Raw genomic sequence first — 16,880 nt, 5'->3', positions numbered from 1 at the left:
AGGCAGGCGGGCGGGCGGGCGGGCGGGCGGGCGGGCGGGCGGGCGGGCGGGCGGGCAGGCAGGCAGGCAGGAAGGCAGGCAGGCAGGCAGGCAGGCAGGCAGGCAGGCAGGCAGGCAGGCAGGCAGGCAGGAAGGCAGGAAGGCAGGCAGGCAGGCAGGCAGGCAGGCAGGCAGGCAGGCAGGCAGGCAGGAAGTCATCAGGTAAGAGGCCGGATGTAGGAGGAGCTACAGGAACATTCTGGAAACATCGACATTTTCTGTCAATCATCTTGGCATTTTTCTTCAAGCAAGAAGACGTATTGCATCAAATGATGAATTGGAAACAGAAAAATGACTTGTTGTTGAGACAACTTTTCGAATGTGCCAAAAACACGTTTGCAAGTACAGTCAAGTGAAGTTTGTTGTTTATCCGCTACTTGAAGTATCAGACGTCTTAATTTGACTTGGGACTTTTTTCTATCGACATGAGCTGATTGGGATTAGAAAACAAAAAAAATTTTTGCAAACATAAAGTAGCAGAGCCGTCTCACCTGCGTGTCAAGTTGCTGCGGATTTAATCAGCGCTGCTCGCCCCGCCCCCTCCGCCCTCCACGGCTGGGATAAGGTCTCGCACGCACCGCGTCGCGGCCTCATCTCGTGCAACAGGAGGGACGCGGTGGGAGGGAGGGAGGGAGGGAGATCTGGCGTCCTTGCGTCCAGCATGTCCCTGAGCCCCCCCACACACTCCACCCCCTTCTCGGTCACCGACATCCTGCAGCACAGCCCCATGGACGACGTGTACCGGAGGTTCGGCGGCGGCGGCGGCGTGCAGGAGCCCGGCCCGGCCAGCCTGTACCGGTACCAGCAGCAGCAGCAGCAGCATCAGCAACATCACCATCATCATCATCACCATCAGCAGCAGCATCATCATCACCATCAGCAGCAGCATCATCATCATCATCATCATCAGCAGCAGCAGCAGCAGCAGCAGCAGCAGCAGCAGCACCTGCCCACTTCCTCGGGATCCTCCGGCGCCTACAACAACGTGGGCGCCGGCGTGGCAGTCTTCTCGGGCTCGGTCGGGGGCTTCTGCGGAGGCGGCGGGGAGATGCCGGCCTATCAGGAGTCGCTGAGGGGGGTCGGCCCGGTGGCGGCGGCGGCGGCGGCTGCGGCGGCGGCGGCGGCGGCGGCGGCCTGGTACAGCGGCCCCGAAACAAGATACGCACCAAGTTAGTTCAATCCACTTTTGCCACTCCAAATGAACTCGAGCGTTTCGAGTGCAAACAGTGAGAGGATGAATGCGGCAACAGCAAACTTACTTCGAGTTCGTTCGTCTTTTTGTTGTTTTCAAATGAGAAGGATGCGCATGCAAATTGCTGGCTTAGAAACAAGCCACTTTGGTTGAAAATATTCCAACTTTGAACAAAAAATGATTTTCGAAACACACTGAAAATGGCCAAAGGAACGAAAGGCCTCTTTTTCTTCCTCGTGTTTTTTTTTCACGAATAGTGAAAAAATAGTCGTTTTATTATTTCGCTATTTGAATCAACGAGTGGACTAGTTGCAAAAAGTTTTTCGCTTTCATTCATCTTTTATTTTTTGTAAATGCTGACGATTCCTTGACAAAGTATGAAAGAGCCTTCATTTGCTTGCGTGCAAATTTGCAATTTGTTTTAAAAACAACACGACAAAAATTGTGTTTGTTCTTTGGCCACATTACCAAATTGTACAGGAGCAAAAAAAGCTTCTGTACAATTTGTAAGTCGTTTTGTGATCAAAGCAACGCAATGTAATTGATTTCAATGTGCCCTCGGCATTTAAAAAGAGAAAAACATACGCTGACTTTACGACTATTACAATCTTTCAGCATCAATTTTCTTCCCTAAATTAGTGTTGGTCCTTTTTTGCCTGTTTAAATTTCTCACTACACAATTAAATCCGTTTCCGTTTCAATTCTCTGCATTCTAATCGGATTGTTTAAATTGTTACGGACGCCTTTCAAAAGGAATGCAAATTCTTTTCGCCGAGTCGTTATTTGACTTTGAGTCACAATTTGATCAGGAGGATACTCAAACTGTCCTCCATCATTTTTGAACTATTTCTGTCAGCCGCACGAGTCAATAACTGTTGTTTGTGTTTGCATCAATCCATATCGATGATGCGCGCTTTCGGCCAATTAATTGTTGCACTCAAGCAGGGTCCAAATGTTGCAGTAAGCCTGACGGATGTTTTTCGCTTGCAGTTTCCCGCCTGGTGGGCTCGTGCGGCGGCCTGTCGTCGGGCCTGGACAGAGGCGCCTGCAAGGCGGCCTTGTCGGCGGCCTTATCGGCGGCCCCGCGCAGGAAGCGTCGAGTGCTCTTCTCGCAGGCGCAAGTGTTCGAGCTGGAGCGCCGCTTCAAGCAGCAAAAGTACCTGTCGGCCCCCGAGCGGGAGCACCTGGCCGGCCTCATCCATCTCAGCCCCAACCAGGTCAAGATCTGGTTCCAGAACCACCGCTACAAGCTCAAGCGGCAGCTGAAGGACAAGGCGGGCCTGGCCCGGCCGCAGCACGACGCCGGCCGAGACGCCGGCCGAGACGCCGGCCGAGACGCCGGCCGAGACGCCGGCCGAGACGCCGGCCGAGGCGCGCTCGCCCGCCGCCCTTCGCCGCCGCCGGTGCTCGTCAAGGCCGGCCGCGGCGACTCCGAGCCGGCGACGGCCGCGGCCTCGGCGGAGGCCAAGACGAGAGCCAGCCAGCAGCTGGAGCGGGAGGCCCGGGAGGCCAAGGGGGGGCCCTCGCCCGGCCTGCCCGCAGGCCTCCGCGCGCACACGGACACGGCGCTGCTCGACTACGCCGGCGGCGTGCTCGGGTCATCGGAGGGCTCCACTTTGCTCTACGGCAGAACTTGGTAGGACCGAGCCGACCCGCGACACAACCGGAACCGGACTGAGGAGGAGATCGGAGGCTTTCAAGTTTGCACTTGATCCTTTTTTTTGGGGGTGGGGGGGGGGATTTGAGCCAAAGTTGGCACTGCCTTGAAGAGTCTGGACTCTTGGTGAATTATTTCAGCTTTCCAGATGAAATGTTCTTTGTAGCTCATTTCAATTGTCAATAAATATTTGCATTTTTAGCTCCCCTCCACTGGAAATGTAGATATTTCATTCCAAATTAACTGAAACACATTTTGAGGTGTTTGATAGTTGCACGAAATTACATTTTTTAAAAAGTGCACATTTCCACATGACTTGTTTTTTTTATTGGACAAGTTGGTAAAAGAAGATGTTGGAGAATCTCTCAAAGGTACAACATTGTGTTTAAAAGTCCTACTTAAATTTGACTTTCAAGAAGCAGAATTCCAAGGGAAAATCATGTGACAAGAGGACAAGAATAAAAAGGAAAAGAAAAAAAAAACCCCTTCATTTCCACACATATCTTCTGGACGGCGGTGGTGGAGGGTAACCACCTCTGCCGGAGCTGTTGTGGCCCTAAGAAGCAAACAAAGGGACTTTATTCTAAAACAACTCGGAGGCTCTCATCGTGCATGAGACTGCAGCGCGTCATTCTGCAGAAACGTAGCAAGCAAGTTGAAAAAGTTGCCTGGGACATCCACCGAGGCTTCAAGCGCAGTCAACATGTAAACATGACATGAGTAGCTGACAGCATTTTCTTGCAAAGATACCATGAGAAACATTTTTGAACATTTTGTCCCAACTGTGGCAGATTTAAGAAAATGATCATTTGCGATGCGACTAGTCGTGAGCGAAACTTGCTCAAATTGGAAAATATAAACCCATCATAACAGAAAAACTGTGAGACTACTGTTGCTTAAGACCAGCCTTTTTTTTAAATGGGCCATCAATGTGCAACCTCAAATACGCATGCACCAACTCCACATATACAATCAAAATGAATAAATGAGTAGGAATACATTTTTAGTGGAATACTGAAAAGGCGACTTAGGTTTTACTGTTCAAATCTGGAGCAAGTAGTGAGCGACGGCCGGCATTGCGTTGCGGTACCTGGTACTGCTGCCCGCGCTCGTCCCGCCGTTCGCGCCAGTCGCTTCTTTGCTGCTGGAAGTGCTGCTGGTAGCCGCTGGGCCCCGCCCCGCCCCCGCGGTTGCTGTTGTGTTGGTACGCCGCCCGCTGCGACTGCATGGCCCGGTCCCAGCCGTGAGCGCCGCCGCCGCCGCCGCCGCCGCGGTACGCCGCCTGCTGCTGCTGCTGCTGCTGCTGCTGCTGCCTGCAAACACAAACCGACATCACGGCCACTTCAAATCTGGCCTCAGAAATACAAGTGGCATCAGTGCTGAATATCAACCCCCCAAAAAAAGTCACCCGCAGTTGTGGAACTACAGCTGTGGTTGTTTGAATGTCCCGTTTGAGAAGTTTGATGGCTCCAGCGGGATCGGCTGGAGAGCAACGTGGCGTGCGCACCGCCGCTCAAACGGGACGGGCTAACTCCCGGAAGCAGGCGCTTGTGCGACACAAGACCAGGGGAGGGCGACCCGCCGGGCCGCGCCACAACATGGGCAGCAGCAAAAGCTCCATTCCAGTTTGATGTGGTGCCACTTGTGTTGCTCAGAAGCTCCAAAGCGGAAGATTGTGATGCTCAACCACTTCAAACGCTCGTTTTGGTCTCTTTGAAAAGTTGAGACCCAAAAAAATAAATAATGGAATCTTTTCCAGCCAACTGATTTGACATACTCTTGTTTGCACTAGTACGACGATTTAGCTCACTAGCAGGATGAGGATGGCACACTAGTAGAACACCTTGTCACATTTTCGACAACTTGATGGCATTCTGCACACTCGTAGGATCACTTTAGCATACTAGTGGAATAACTACATGATCCACCAAGCAAAACGGTGCACTAGTAGACCAGTGTGCTACGAGTACTGCTTGTGAAGCACTGGATGTGAACCGTTATAGTTTTAGATCACTGGATATCGAAGAAACACTCAACGGACTTTTCACAAAGAGATTTCTAGAGCCGCAGAAGGCGAGCGCGGCGCAGGGCTCCCGGGCGGGTTTTGAGCAGACTGTGCGGACTCACCGTGGAAAGTGAGGCTGGTGCTGGAAGGACGACGGCGTTCCCAACAGGCCCCCCGATCTGGAATCTGCACACAACAAAGGAAGGCGTCACAACAGGTCCCGTCGGAGCAACCGGGCGGCCGCCGCACAGCCGACGCGCGACATCAAATTGCGCTTTCGTGAGCTCGGAGGGGCCGAGGGGGACATTTGAATGCTTTCTTGAGCAAATGAAGAAAAAGAAAAAGAAAAAGAAAAAAAAAAAAGAAGGAGCTTTGAGCCAGCAGCATTGTGGCCTCTTCAAGTGGCTGGCTTCCATCGTGGCCGAGCCTCCACAAAGGCCCACTTGAGAGGGGGAAAGAAAAAAAGTATCCAAAGGCTTCTTGCAGATCCACTGTTGCCATGGTGATGAGCAGCTGCCCGCTTCTTTCGCCAGTCCACCTGCACGCCAGAAAGTAGACGCCTCCGCAGACATCGCGTGACCAACAGTCACTTTCCATTCCCACTAGTCCTGTGTTGTTTTTACGATCTATCAAATGTTAGGAAGGAGCTCGACATGTTTGTCACGCAAAGAAAACGGGTCGCGCGTTTGAAGTACGGAGCAAATAAAGAGCAACGAGGCCGTGAGCCGCCCATGCCCGCGGGAGCGCTTGGGCGACGTCCCAAACCAAATTCATGTCGTGCGGCGCGATGATGGACGTACAGCACATTTCATGTCATTTGGTCAAACGTGCGTGCAATTTTGGAACTTTGGAAAAGCGCCCGAGCGCCAAACGTTTTGCTTGAAACCAAAGCGGAGGACTGTGCGTTCAGCTTGGATTTGGGCCCGTTGACACTTGTTTGTGTTTGCAAAGGAAGCTCTTACTTGCACATTGTCAAGGTGTCGCGGCGGCGGCGGCGTCGTCGTCGTCCTATTTCTGCGGAAGTTTACGCAGTTTAATCGCCGAAAATCCCATTTTTGTGCGCGGGTGGGGGCAGGTGGAATATTCAGGCCACATCGCGCAAGGCTAAAGTTGGAGCTGTCGCATCTTTTGAGAAAGCACAAAGGTCCGCAATTGGAGGTCAAGTGGCAAATGTGGGCGCCAAAGCGTTATTGTGGCCGACTTTGCCCGTTTGATGATCCCTTCCACCAACGCGGCTCAAGTGGACCACCCAGGCGGCTTGCAATTAGAACGCCGCAAGGCGAGGGAAGGACAAGTGGACACCTGTCAATCTCTTTAATTAGCCGTGATCTGAGCGCGTCTGGGCCTCCAGTGTGCGCGCCACAAAGGCCAACAAAAGGATTACGCCCGCCAATGCGGACAGCGCGCACCGGCCACTCTATTAGGGAGGGATTACGCGCCGCTCCGCATCTTTTCAATTGCGACGCCGGCCGACTATTTGACTCGGCTCAAACAAAAACACAGAGGCGCTTTTTCTTGTGTGCGCTAGTGTGTCGTGGACAAACGTTTGACGACTGCCATCGTTCCATCGCAGGTTTTTTAGTCCCGGTATTTTTTTCTGTGCGTTATCACTTTTGTATGGTTGCCCCAAAAAAGCGAGCTGAAACATTTATTAGGTGTTCATTTGCGTCTTTGCCAGGAGGGGCTGGCATCGCCCCGCACGCGCGACAAGCTCGATCCACTTGCGAGCCCGGGTGCGGGCGAGGACGGCCCGGTGGTTCGGAGACGCCGACGTCGCCTTAAATCATCAATTTGCGCAAGGACTTTGTCAACGGATTCCATTGGCCTTCAAAAGCGGCCAACGCAAAACGCGTCGGAGGGCAAAACGAAGCGCCGCGTCGTCGACGAGCAGTTGCCGGAAGGCTGGGAGTCGCCGCGACAGCGACGCTCATTTCAGCTAGCCCCAAGTTGATGAAAAGAAATGACATGGCTCGATGGAACATTTTGCATGTCCGATGTTGCATTCTTGCTTCGTGTGTCAACTTCAACTGGCAGTGAGCAATTCAAAGTTTCAGGCGAGCACCTTTTGCCTTATTTGGAGAACAGCGCCGACGCTGAGGGCGTTTCATTGACATGTGTTCAAAGCATGTGGGAGGGGGGGGGGAATAGTTTGACATCATCTCCATTTTGCCCCCCGAAGCTGAGACGTTGCAGACGTCTGCTGCCCGCAACATTTTTTTTTTTGGGCGTGTGCGCGTCTTACGTTGGAAGGCCTGCTGGTGGCCGCCGCGGGGCGAGCGGTAGTTCCCTTGCTGTTGGTAGCTGCTGGGCGGCGGGGCGTTGCTGTACTGACCACCGTGTTGGTTTCTGAGCGAGTGACTGCAAGAGGAACAAGAGGATGTCAAACGGGCTTTCCGCAGCCGGCCAGCTTCATGCTCCGCTTTCAAGAAAAGAAAAAAAAAAAAAAAAAACAACTTGAAAGGTGCTCATCATGAATTCCGAACACGGCGCCTTTGGGGTGCCAGATGTTCAATTATTGCCGTTTCTTAATGATAATGTGGACGTGTGGAGGAGGATGTGGCGCTCATAATCAAGCATGGCTGCTTAATGGCCAGCGTGGGGAGGAGGGGGCAAACATTCCCCCATTTTCAAAAGGGCTGTACAGACGCACGCTCAGCTGCGACTGTCTAATGAATCCCGTCGCTTTGCTTTTGACACGCGTCAAGACGCATTTGTGCAAGTCACTTCATATTCCGCAAGTGGGCCGTGTCACCGGTGCGGGGCGTCCAAAAAAAAAAAAAAAAAAAAAAAAAAAAAAAGGCCTCACCCGAGCGCTCGGAATCCCGACTGGTCCAAGCGGGCCTGCTGCCTGTTGGGGTTGAAGCCGAGCTGAGGCCTCCACGGCCGGTTGTCGCGCCGCTCCCAGTCCTCCGGCTTCAGCACGTTGCCGGGAAGTCTGTAGGCGGCCGGCGGCGCGCACAAAGTCAAGTCGCCGACAACTCGTTTCCACGGCGGGGTCGAAACGTCAAAGGGCTTACTCACTTTGCTCCGGGAAGGAGAACAGCCTTGAACACAAAGCCCTCGGCAAACTGCGGATCTTTGAACTTCACTCTGGTGGTGGAAAGAGATATAAACAAACAACGCGCGCCAATTTGGTTTTGGAGCAGGTGCCGCCCGGTTTGGCTCTTTGACACAAGTTGACTGGCAAACTTTGCATAAAACCAAGACAATTCAACATGGTGTCCGCGCTCGTCGAAAGTCGGCTAGCTTGACGCTAACACATCATGGCAAAGGCCATCAAGGGGCTGAGGAAACCAGCGCCGACGTCGTGGCTGTCACGACACACGCAGACAAACGATACTCACAGGCTTAGATTCTTGATCCTCTGCATAAAATGACCAATAGTAGCGAAGCTTGCGACAGTCCTGTTTCATCATCTCTGCCGTCTAACGCCCCCCGATGGCCGAGACGCGCACGGCAGACAATGCAAACTTGGATCGCGTGCATGAAATTAGGCTGCACGGTTGGTCGTATTCTTTCCATTCTACAAAGTTACGTTTGGACCGCATGTTTTCGTAAAGCGCAGTAGTGCGCGGCGACATTTCTCTTTCGACGGAAAGCTGTTTCGAACATTGGCGTTGGAACGTTTTGCGCATTCCGAGCATTTCCATTCACGTCAAGGGTCGCCGGGGCGGCGTTAAAAACGGGCGGCGGCCGAGTCGTTCTCACCCGATGGCGCTGTTGTGCGCGATGTCCCGCAGCAAGGGGACGGGCGAGCTCACCGTCCTGGGGGACAAAAGCAAAAATGTGAAAGGCCAGTGAGCGCGCCGGCGGCTCAGGCAGCGGGACGACTCGCCTTCTGACCGGGAATGTGCGGGGAGGGAGCGCGAGCGAGCGAGCGGGCGGGCGGGCGGTCGGCCGGCCGCTCGGTCCTTACTTGTCTGGTAGGATAGGGTCGTCATCGAGAGATAATATACCTTGGACTCCGTGGCAGAGCTCTGCGGGCACCTCAGTGGGCTAAAAGACAAGCCACGTCAGCGGAGCTGCCCGCGCGCCACGCCCATATGGCGTTGTCGGCGTTGTCGGCGTTACCTCGTGACATTGCGCACGGTACAGTTCCTGGACGAAGTCCGACAGCGGGTGAGACTTGCCCACAAACACCAAGTCGCTTCCCAGGCTGTTTCTCCTCACTGGAACATCATCGACACCATCGAATCCAACCGGACACTTTTTTTTTTTTTTCCCCCTCTTTTCCCATTGAAATCATTTGAAAATGCCACAAATAATGCGCTTGCCTCTTTGCAATAACGTCTCAACTCCTCTGGGTGTGCCACGATTAGTCATTCGGCGCAGAGGATAAAGACTATATGGCCAAGTACTGCGATATGGTCGGGCGCCTGACCCATTTCACTCTGTTGCTTCAACAGTTGAATCTACGAGTGGCATTTCAATTCATTCCAATGAGAAAAACGTCCTTGAAAATCAAGTCTGAAGGCGGCGCCGAACGCAAGCGACGAGAAAAGATGCGACCGGGAGGCGTGAAAGGGCGCCTGACCTTCTTCGGACGTGAGGTCGGGGTAGACGTCGGCCAGCGCGGCCCGCAGACGCCGCTCGTCCACAAAGGGCAGCAAGGCCACGCCTGCAAGGAGAAACGCGTCAGCGGCGCGGCCGGGACGCGGACGGCCGAGGCCTCACCTTGCCACGCGTACTTCTTCCCGTTCAGGTCGATGGCAAAGTCGTCCGGGTAGAAGTCGATGATGGAAGAGTCCTGCGGCGCAACGACAACGACGACGACGAAGCTTCAGTGACACAACTAGTAGAGCGACTCGCAAAATACTGCATCGGTCTTTTTTTTTTTTTTTTTCACAATTTAACAAATTCAACATACTGTATAATACACTCAACATTTTTTTTCCCCCGAAATGGTTCTTGGAGTATTGCGCCAATGTATAAAGCAGCAACGACAAAATTGTTGACTATGCAACGGAATTCAAAGAACTCCGTTTCAATTCTCATCCAGCTTGTTGCCGTCAACGTCAAATGAGCGGCGCGGCGCGGCTGAATACAAACTCACCGGACTCATCATGAGGTTCCGCCACGTTTCCGGCAGGAAGTTGCCGCTGGCGGCGGGAAACACGCCCATCAGCTGCTCCAGGGGCTTGAACTGTGCACAGGCGCCAACAGGTTGGCGGGCGGGCGGGCCGGACGCGGGCCGGACGCCCTCAATCGGCGCTGCCTTACCGGTTTGGTTCCTCTCTCAAAGTCGCTGAACATGCCCTCAATGTCCTTGAAGTCTGAGGCGAAGGGGGCGTAGTGAAAGGGGAAGTACCACTTCCAGGAGGCGCAGCCCTGCAAGCGCACCCACGGACGGCTCAAGAAACAAACCAAGTCGGGACATGTGGAAACGCTTTCGTTTACTCCCGTCGTGTGATTGACGTGTGCTGGAAACTCTTGGCTTTTTTTTTTTTTTTTTTACAATTGTTCATATTATATTTATTTGATTTGAAGCACTGTTGGTTTTCTCGCTGGGTAAAAAGGTCTCACGGTGGGAAACTTTCCATTTGAATTCCCCGAAACAATGAAGGTAGCTGAGACGATTCTTTCTTCAAAACGGATTGCCGAGGCATCGGCTTGAGTGACAAGGGCGCAACAACGCAATTGGGACGTTGCCAAGATAGAAAAACAAACAACCGAACGAACGGAAATGGTAAGCATTTCCTTTTGGTCATTGAGCGATGAGCTTGGTTTTAATTGCGCAAGTAGAAAGCTTTCAGGCTATCGCGAGCGTCGCTTATTCAACCACCTTCAACATATTTACACTTGGCTTCTGTCGAACAAGGAAAACCTCTTTAGCGTTTATGAAGCACAAGGAGAACGCCTTTCATTAAGCTCACCGATGACGCTTTTTTCTCATGTGAGGTTGTGAGCGTTGGGGAGGGGGGGTGGGGGTGGTGGCGGGGGGGGGCAAGCGTGTCAAATCGCAGCTCTGAAATGGCGGCAGTCCTTTTGAAGGGCGTAAAGCAAATAGAAGGTCCTCTTCAAGGAGGGGACGATCGAAAGTGATTTCGGGAGCAAAGTGTGAATCACGTCTTCAGCGTTTTTGGCTCAGGCCCCCGTGCCCCCCCCCCTCCTCCTTCCCTGCCCCTCGCGGGTCACTTGGCGATCCGCGCGTGACGCTGGCGCCGTTGGCGGCGGCACCGTGAATGCGCGGCAGCGGCGAGCAGACACGTCCCGTCTGCCGAGGACCTTTTCATCAATTCAGAGCGGCCCGCCGAGACCGCCTTTTGGATTGCAGAGCGTGCGGGGACGCCCCCCGCCCCCGGCCCCCTCAGACTGATCCATCTCTGCTCAAGCAAAGCGAGCGCCACTCGTGACTTTTTAACATTTTCAAACAATCGCAGCGCGACTTGGCAACCATCTCATGGTATCAAAAGTGCAGCAAGAAGTGGCCATTTTAAACGCGCAATACTTCGAACCCAACTAGAGGGGCGGCGATTAATCGACAATTAATGGATAAATATTTTTGATCGTGGATTCGTCGTTTTTGTTCAATTTAAAACTGTGCAGATGCTCCAAATGTCAGCTTCGTAGCAGTAAGTAATACGCGATTCCTGGAGTCCTCCGTGGGAGCAGATAGCGTTGAATGAAAATGAAAAAATGCCAACATTTTTGGAGGGACCAAGCCAGTGAGCGAAATCAAATTCCGTCCTTGCTGTCGAGTGAACGGAGGTGCGCGGGGCCGGGGTGGGGGGGCTGACCTGGTAGTAGTAGCGCAGCACCCAGCACAGGCCCTCCACGTACGACTGGACCACCTTCTGCCTGAAGCCTTCGTCAGAAACGTCCACGTCAAACTTGGTCTTGTAGTAGCGCCGCTTCCAGCCGTCCTCCCACAACCTGCCAACGGCTCGTCTTTAGGAGTCCGAACGTCAAGCAGACGCCGCTCATCCTCACACTCTTGATCCGTTTTGACACAAAGTCAAATAACGAGGGGGGGGCGCCGCCTCCCCGAGGCCAAGTCCCCATGAATATCAAATCACTGCGGCGGATTTAGCAGATTTGTTCAGCGCGTCTGACGGGAATTGCCCGCTTTCCATTTTGATTGCGGCGGGCGTCTGCTCCTTCAAGCGCGGGAGGAAGCAAGCGCCAGGGCGTTCGGCCGACACGCTGCGCCGGCCTACCTGACGTTGTCTTCCGGCTCGGGCTCGTCGTCGCTGTCCGCTTTCCTCTTCATGCCTCGGTTGTTGTTGGCGTCGTCGCTGGGGCCCGCAAACTGCTGACACCACACGTCCGCATGACAAACGGCCAACTTTGTAAACTGGCTGAACGGGAGCGGCTCGCCGGAGAGAAAAAGGTGCAGGGCTAATGCCGAGTGGCGCTTTGATTACTATTTAATCATTTGTCCAAAATATGCCCGTCTACAGCGGCTGAATTCTACAGCGCTGGCAAAACAACAACAACAACAACAACAACAACGTATCTCAGGCCACACGAGAATTGCTACTTGTCAATACTGCGACAGTGTTGAGTGTGAGGGACTCACGTTGCCGCCGCCGCCGCCGCCGTTCCTCATCATGGCCTTGAGGGACTGAGCGGCATCCTGGACAAGAGCAAACACACACCTTGAAAAGACAGAGACGGAGGAAAGGATGAGCCTGGAGCCAGTTTGGAGGACGCACCCGGTTGGACTGCATCCTCATGTCGTAGGCTTGCTGGCGAGCGTTCTCCACGGCGTGCGGATGGTGGCCTCTGCCCAGCGCATGAGGGGCAAACTGGCCGCCGGTGAGGTAGGCGGGGCCTTGCTGCTCCCTCTGCGTCCCCCCCCACAAAGAAAAGGAAAGAAAATCTTCAGGAGCCACATCAAGCCTTCAACACAATTTGAGCATCGCACGCGGGCTTCCATTTCAGTTTGAACGATTGACCGATGAGCGAGTCCAAGTAACTTGCCTTCATCCGTTGTCGTTTCTCTTTCATTCTTCTCTTAAAGCTTTCCTAAAAGACAGAAAAGAGAAAAACAAGCGTTTGAATCAAAGGGAGCACTTTTACGCGACTCGCAATGTTGTTAAAGCTGAAAACAAGTCTTGCATCATCCTCTTTGCGCTTTTTGAAGATGTTGTCCTCGGCCACGCCCACGGCCTGCATGATCAGCTCCACGCGCGCCAGGTTGACGAAGCCGTTCTCCGTCAGGTAGCCCTGCGCACACGCACGCACGCGCGCAGCTGCAATCAGAGCCGGCGATTTGTCGACATTTCCCAGCATGCGCGGCGGCCGGAGGGGCCACGCTCCCGCTGCACCGGACTTACTCCCGTTTTGTGCACCACGTCTTTGTAGATCCTGACCAGGCGATCTATCGCCCCCTCTCTGGAAGATGATGGAAGAGCAGTACAAGCGTGAGACGAGTTGTGACTCTTCAAGCTTCACACACACGCGCGCATTGCGAGAACGCAAGCCGTCACCTGATTTCCAAGGACGGCAGGTGAGGGAGGAAGTCGTTTCCCACAAAGAAACACATGAAGACCCAGTCGTCGATGCTCCTCTCAAAGTCAAACGGGAAGGGCAGACTGGCCATGGTCAACTCTCGCGCTAGATACTGAAAGACAACGCGGCACTGTGACACACACACACGAGCAAAGATAGCGCACACACACACACACACACGCGCGCAGGTCCAGAGACTCCGCCCCGCACGCATTCAAAGACAAACACTCGGGCTGCAGCCAACAAATATTTTTTGAATCAAGTCTTTGTGGCGCAGGTAATATTTGTGTCCACTTGTAGTTGCCAACTTCAGGTCGTGCGGTTTTATGTGTGACATTTTAGTATGTATGGCTCAAAAAGGCGGGGCCCGGTCTAGCGAGCGACGTGGGTGTCAGCGAGCGACGGCGCCGAGCTGGCTCTTAAGTCTGCGTGCTGCGTCGCTCGCGGCCACGGGCAGCGGGTGAAGGAAACGCGCTCCATGTGACTTTGTGGCCAGGCGGGGCTACGTGGCGTGCGCTAACACCACGACAGACACGCCGGTGCGTGGCTTGACCTCCACCTTATTTGAAATTGGACCGTTCAAATAATCGTCGCAGCCTAAATGGAGCACGCGCAGACTGAGACGCTCACGCGCAGACACGCGCCGTTACCTCTCTGAGCACACACAGCCTGATGAAGATGAAATCCTGCTCCGACACCGGCACGGTGTCTGCAAATTCATCATGCTGGAAGGGCAACAAGTCAAGGTCAGGCTTTGATTTTGGAGGCATTCCCGACGACACGCCGACGAAGGCGCGGTCCGACCTGGCCTTGCTTCTGTCGGGCGACGCCCTGGCACTCTTTGATTTCGTGGCCCATCTGCCCGCAGAGCGCGCACGGCCGAGGCTTGTTGGGTTTGAACTCCTCGCGGATGATGGTGAAGTTGGGCTCGTGCGTGGCCAGGCCCAGCATGATCAGGTCCGCTGATTGAACGCCGCAAAGACACAAAGCCACAAATGCTCATTTCACAAACCGATGGAAGGTCGTGTGTGTGTTTTTTGGGTTTTTTATTCTTGGGTGCGGTGGGGGGGGGTTCCTTTCGCAATGAGTGTTGAAGACTGACCGTCAGCCCCGCACAGGCAGTGATGCGTGTTGGGGTCGTGGTTGGGCTGAGCTGCGGACAAAAACAGAAAATGTGATTGTGAACATTATGTTAATACAAGTCTGGCGCCGACGAACGGTGCGGAAGTGAACTGAGGACATTCATTTTGGGAAAAGTGAGCTTTGCCGCCATCTTGCCTCCAAGCAACGACCGGATGTTGGATGGAGTTGAGGAGTTTCATTTTGGCCAAAGTCATCCTTTGCCACCATCTTGTGGCATCGGTAATCATTTTAAGGGTTGAAAACAATCATTTTATAATAATTCATTCGTCCTCATTCCAATTAAATGTATGTACCCAAGATGCATTAGCTACTAAGAGATGCCTATTTGGCAAAAACAAAAACAAAAATCATCATGTTATGATAACCCATTCATACGTTTTACCAAAAACAGTTGCTGCATTATTTTTTTCAAAAACCCACACAAATTTAGTTGGGGTAAAAATATGTCATCTTTTGCAAATGGCTGTATCTCCGACCCAAAAGTCCAAAAGTCACAATTTGATCAGTGAAGTTAAACAAGTGAAGAAAGTTGCAATCTTCCATTTGTTCATGTGGTAAAACGAGTCAGGAAAAATTGACTAAAAAAATACTAGATGTAGATTCCAGATTTTTTGGGGAGAAAAGACTATTCCAGTAATGTGCACGTTTTTACATTCTATAAATAGCATTTTTAAAAAACACCACTGCGCCATACAGACAAAAGGTATTGGGGTACCTCTCTGTCTCCTGATGTAGTCCATGATTTTGTGTTCGCCTTCGCCCGGAACGCTGGCGTCGGACAGGATGACCTTGAAGACGGCCAAAGCAAAAGGGGCGTCGGTGAGGACATGCGCCGGACGGACGCTTGCCGGCGAACAGACCCGAGCTCACCGTGATGTTTCGCCATCCCGGGTCGTTGCTGAGTCTGTCGGCCACGTAGTAGCGAAGACACTGCGCCAGGTTGTCCATGAACTCCGTCCCCTGCAGACGCGACCGGTGAGCCCGCCGGCCATCACCTCAACAACTTCCCCACTTCTCATTTCTAATCTCAAAGGCGCACGCTGATGGGCTAACGTCTCGGGCTTATCGTATGACTGTCGGGATGCTTGAGAACACCCCCGGAGATCAATTCCAGTACTAGAGCTCAAGTATTCGCAGACATCAAATGTCCATTCAATTCATGTCAGATAACAAAAAAAAAAAAAAAAAGACTGTTTGTTTATTTCTGCCAAAAGGCCGAACAGTCACTCAGCAATCGAGAATTTAAATTCAAAATAAAAGAAACGGCCAATGAACTTACTGGCGTGATGCAATTGCTGTCAAACCTCTCCTTAATCTCCTCAGGCGGCAGGTAACCTCCTGTGTGGGAAGATGCGCACGTCAGACGTTGCGTTTGTGGGACGCCCGCGTTGACGCCCACCTGCTTGGATGACCTCCTCGCGCATGCGTTTCTTCTCCTCGGTGAGCTCCATGCCTTCTTTGGAAGCGCGGAAGCGGCGAGAGCGCTGCTGGTTCATTTTGGCACGCGGAGCCTGGTGGCAAGTTGAACAGTGACATCATACGGGAGTCGGAAACGCTGTTGCGCGCGTCACAGTCACTTACCACACCGTCGATGGCCATGTACAAAACTCTCCTCGGACGCACGATATTGAACAGACGGTCGATGTACTCAAAGATGGCCACCATCATCTCATCCTCGTTCTTGGGTGCCGGTCTGTGGACACGTCAAGAACAACAATTTCTACAATTCCCTCCAATTTGAAGCCCCCCCCCCCCCAAAAAAAAAACCAAACAAGTGTATCTCCAGAACCAACAACCATTTTCAGGTTAAAGAAGTGGCCATTCCAACCAGACTCAGCGATTTGATAGACTGTCATTTCAGGGAAATCTTTGCTACCACCAAAGAAAAAATAAAGCACTTCATACTTGTCCTCCGGATGTGTACATGGGTGTATGATGCCGTTCATGTCCAAGTACAGATTGTCAAACTCCACCTCGTTGGGGTTTGGCTTGGTTGTGTCGACGGGGATCCGAACTCCATTGCACTCCCTGCCCTGCAAGGCACAAAGTGGATACGTTTAGAATAAAAGAAACAAGTACGAATGAGACGGCGCAACCTCAGGAACTAAGAAGAAAACGCAGCCTCCATTGCTGCTTTGCGTTGGATTCCTTGAGAGATAAGCTTTAAAACCCCAAGTAAATGTGAAAGCTTGAGAAATGTGTCTTCTCATTTGCAGTTGCAAACTTGATTTGAGATTTTTTTGCACGACTCTGGCAAAGGCCACACTAGTTTGCTTGACACTACCTGATATTATTCGGAGCAAATTAAGGCAGTTGCTCTGTTGTTTAGCGTCCAAATGAAAGTAAGTTTAAAAAATAAACATCTGTCAACTTGCTTAATATTTGGACAA

At 52.6% G+C, this 16,880-nt stretch overlaps 2 protein-coding genes across 4 annotated transcripts in view; one reads left to right on the top strand and one right to left on the bottom strand.

Moving 5' to 3' along the window:
- Positions 1–700: 700 nt before the first annotated feature.
- On the top strand, positions 701–2,933 carry LOC147128592 (homeobox protein Nkx-2.4-like). The gene is made up of 2 exons (XM_086019045.1): positions 701–1,208; positions 2,222–2,933. Exons 1-2 carry the CDS (start codon positions 701–703, stop codon positions 2,869–2,871), a joined length of 1,158 nt encoding a protein of 385 aa, XP_085875171.1. The 3' UTR covers positions 2,872–2,933.
- Positions 2,934–3,192: 259 nt separating this feature from the next.
- xrn2 (5'-3' exoribonuclease 2) overlaps positions 3,193–16,880 on the bottom strand; it is a 17,907-nt gene continuing 4,219 nt past the window's right edge. For 2 of the 3 annotated variants that reach the window (XM_086019041.1, XM_086019038.1), the window contains exons 2-31: positions 16,396–16,523; positions 16,072–16,183; positions 15,890–16,001; positions 15,770–15,828; positions 15,361–15,450; positions 15,206–15,278; positions 14,450–14,500; positions 14,152–14,309; positions 13,998–14,072; positions 13,326–13,459; positions 13,173–13,230; positions 12,955–13,062; positions 12,817–12,861; positions 12,549–12,680; positions 12,413–12,469; positions 12,051–12,145; positions 11,631–11,766; positions 10,114–10,221; positions 9,947–10,036; positions 9,568–9,640; positions 9,428–9,511; positions 8,965–9,062; positions 8,810–8,889; positions 8,602–8,658; positions 7,915–7,983; positions 7,700–7,828; positions 7,136–7,251; positions 5,016–5,079; positions 3,979–4,201; positions 3,193–3,444 (exon numbers count right to left, since the gene is read on the bottom strand). In XM_086019041.1, the coding sequence (XP_085875167.1) occupies positions 3,376–3,444; positions 3,979–4,201; positions 5,016–5,079; positions 7,136–7,251; positions 7,700–7,828; positions 7,915–7,983; positions 8,602–8,658; positions 8,810–8,889; positions 8,965–9,062; positions 9,428–9,511; positions 9,568–9,640; positions 9,947–10,036; positions 10,114–10,221; positions 11,631–11,766; positions 12,051–12,145; positions 12,413–12,469; positions 12,549–12,680; positions 12,817–12,861; positions 12,955–13,062; positions 13,173–13,230; positions 13,326–13,459; positions 13,998–14,072; positions 14,152–14,309; positions 14,450–14,500; positions 15,206–15,278; positions 15,361–15,450; positions 15,770–15,828; positions 15,890–16,001; positions 16,072–16,183; positions 16,396–16,436 (2,796 nt within the window). In that variant the 5' untranslated portion in view covers positions 16,437–16,523 and the 3' untranslated portion in view covers positions 3,193–3,375. The remainder of the gene's footprint in view (positions 3,445–3,978; positions 4,202–5,015; positions 5,080–7,135; positions 7,252–7,699; positions 7,829–7,914; positions 7,984–8,601; positions 8,659–8,809; positions 8,890–8,964; positions 9,063–9,427; positions 9,512–9,567; positions 9,641–9,946; positions 10,037–10,113; positions 10,222–11,630; positions 11,767–12,050; positions 12,146–12,412; positions 12,470–12,548; positions 12,681–12,816; positions 12,862–12,954; positions 13,063–13,172; positions 13,231–13,325; positions 13,460–13,997; positions 14,073–14,151; positions 14,310–14,449; positions 14,501–15,205; positions 15,279–15,360; positions 15,451–15,769; positions 15,829–15,889; positions 16,002–16,071; positions 16,184–16,395; positions 16,524–16,880) is intronic. The other variant, XM_086019039.1, reaches the window with a different exon arrangement.

This window comes from Filicampus tigris, chromosome 20 (genome assembly GCF_054856515.1).
Source record: "Filicampus tigris isolate MCC_2025a chromosome 20, RoL_Ftig_1.0, whole genome shotgun sequence".
Classification (NCBI taxonomy): domain Eukaryota; kingdom Metazoa; phylum Chordata; class Actinopteri; order Syngnathiformes; family Syngnathidae; genus Filicampus; species Filicampus tigris.
Note: the sequence above shows the minus strand (reverse complement) of the source record. Positions and strands in the feature narration are given on the sequence as shown.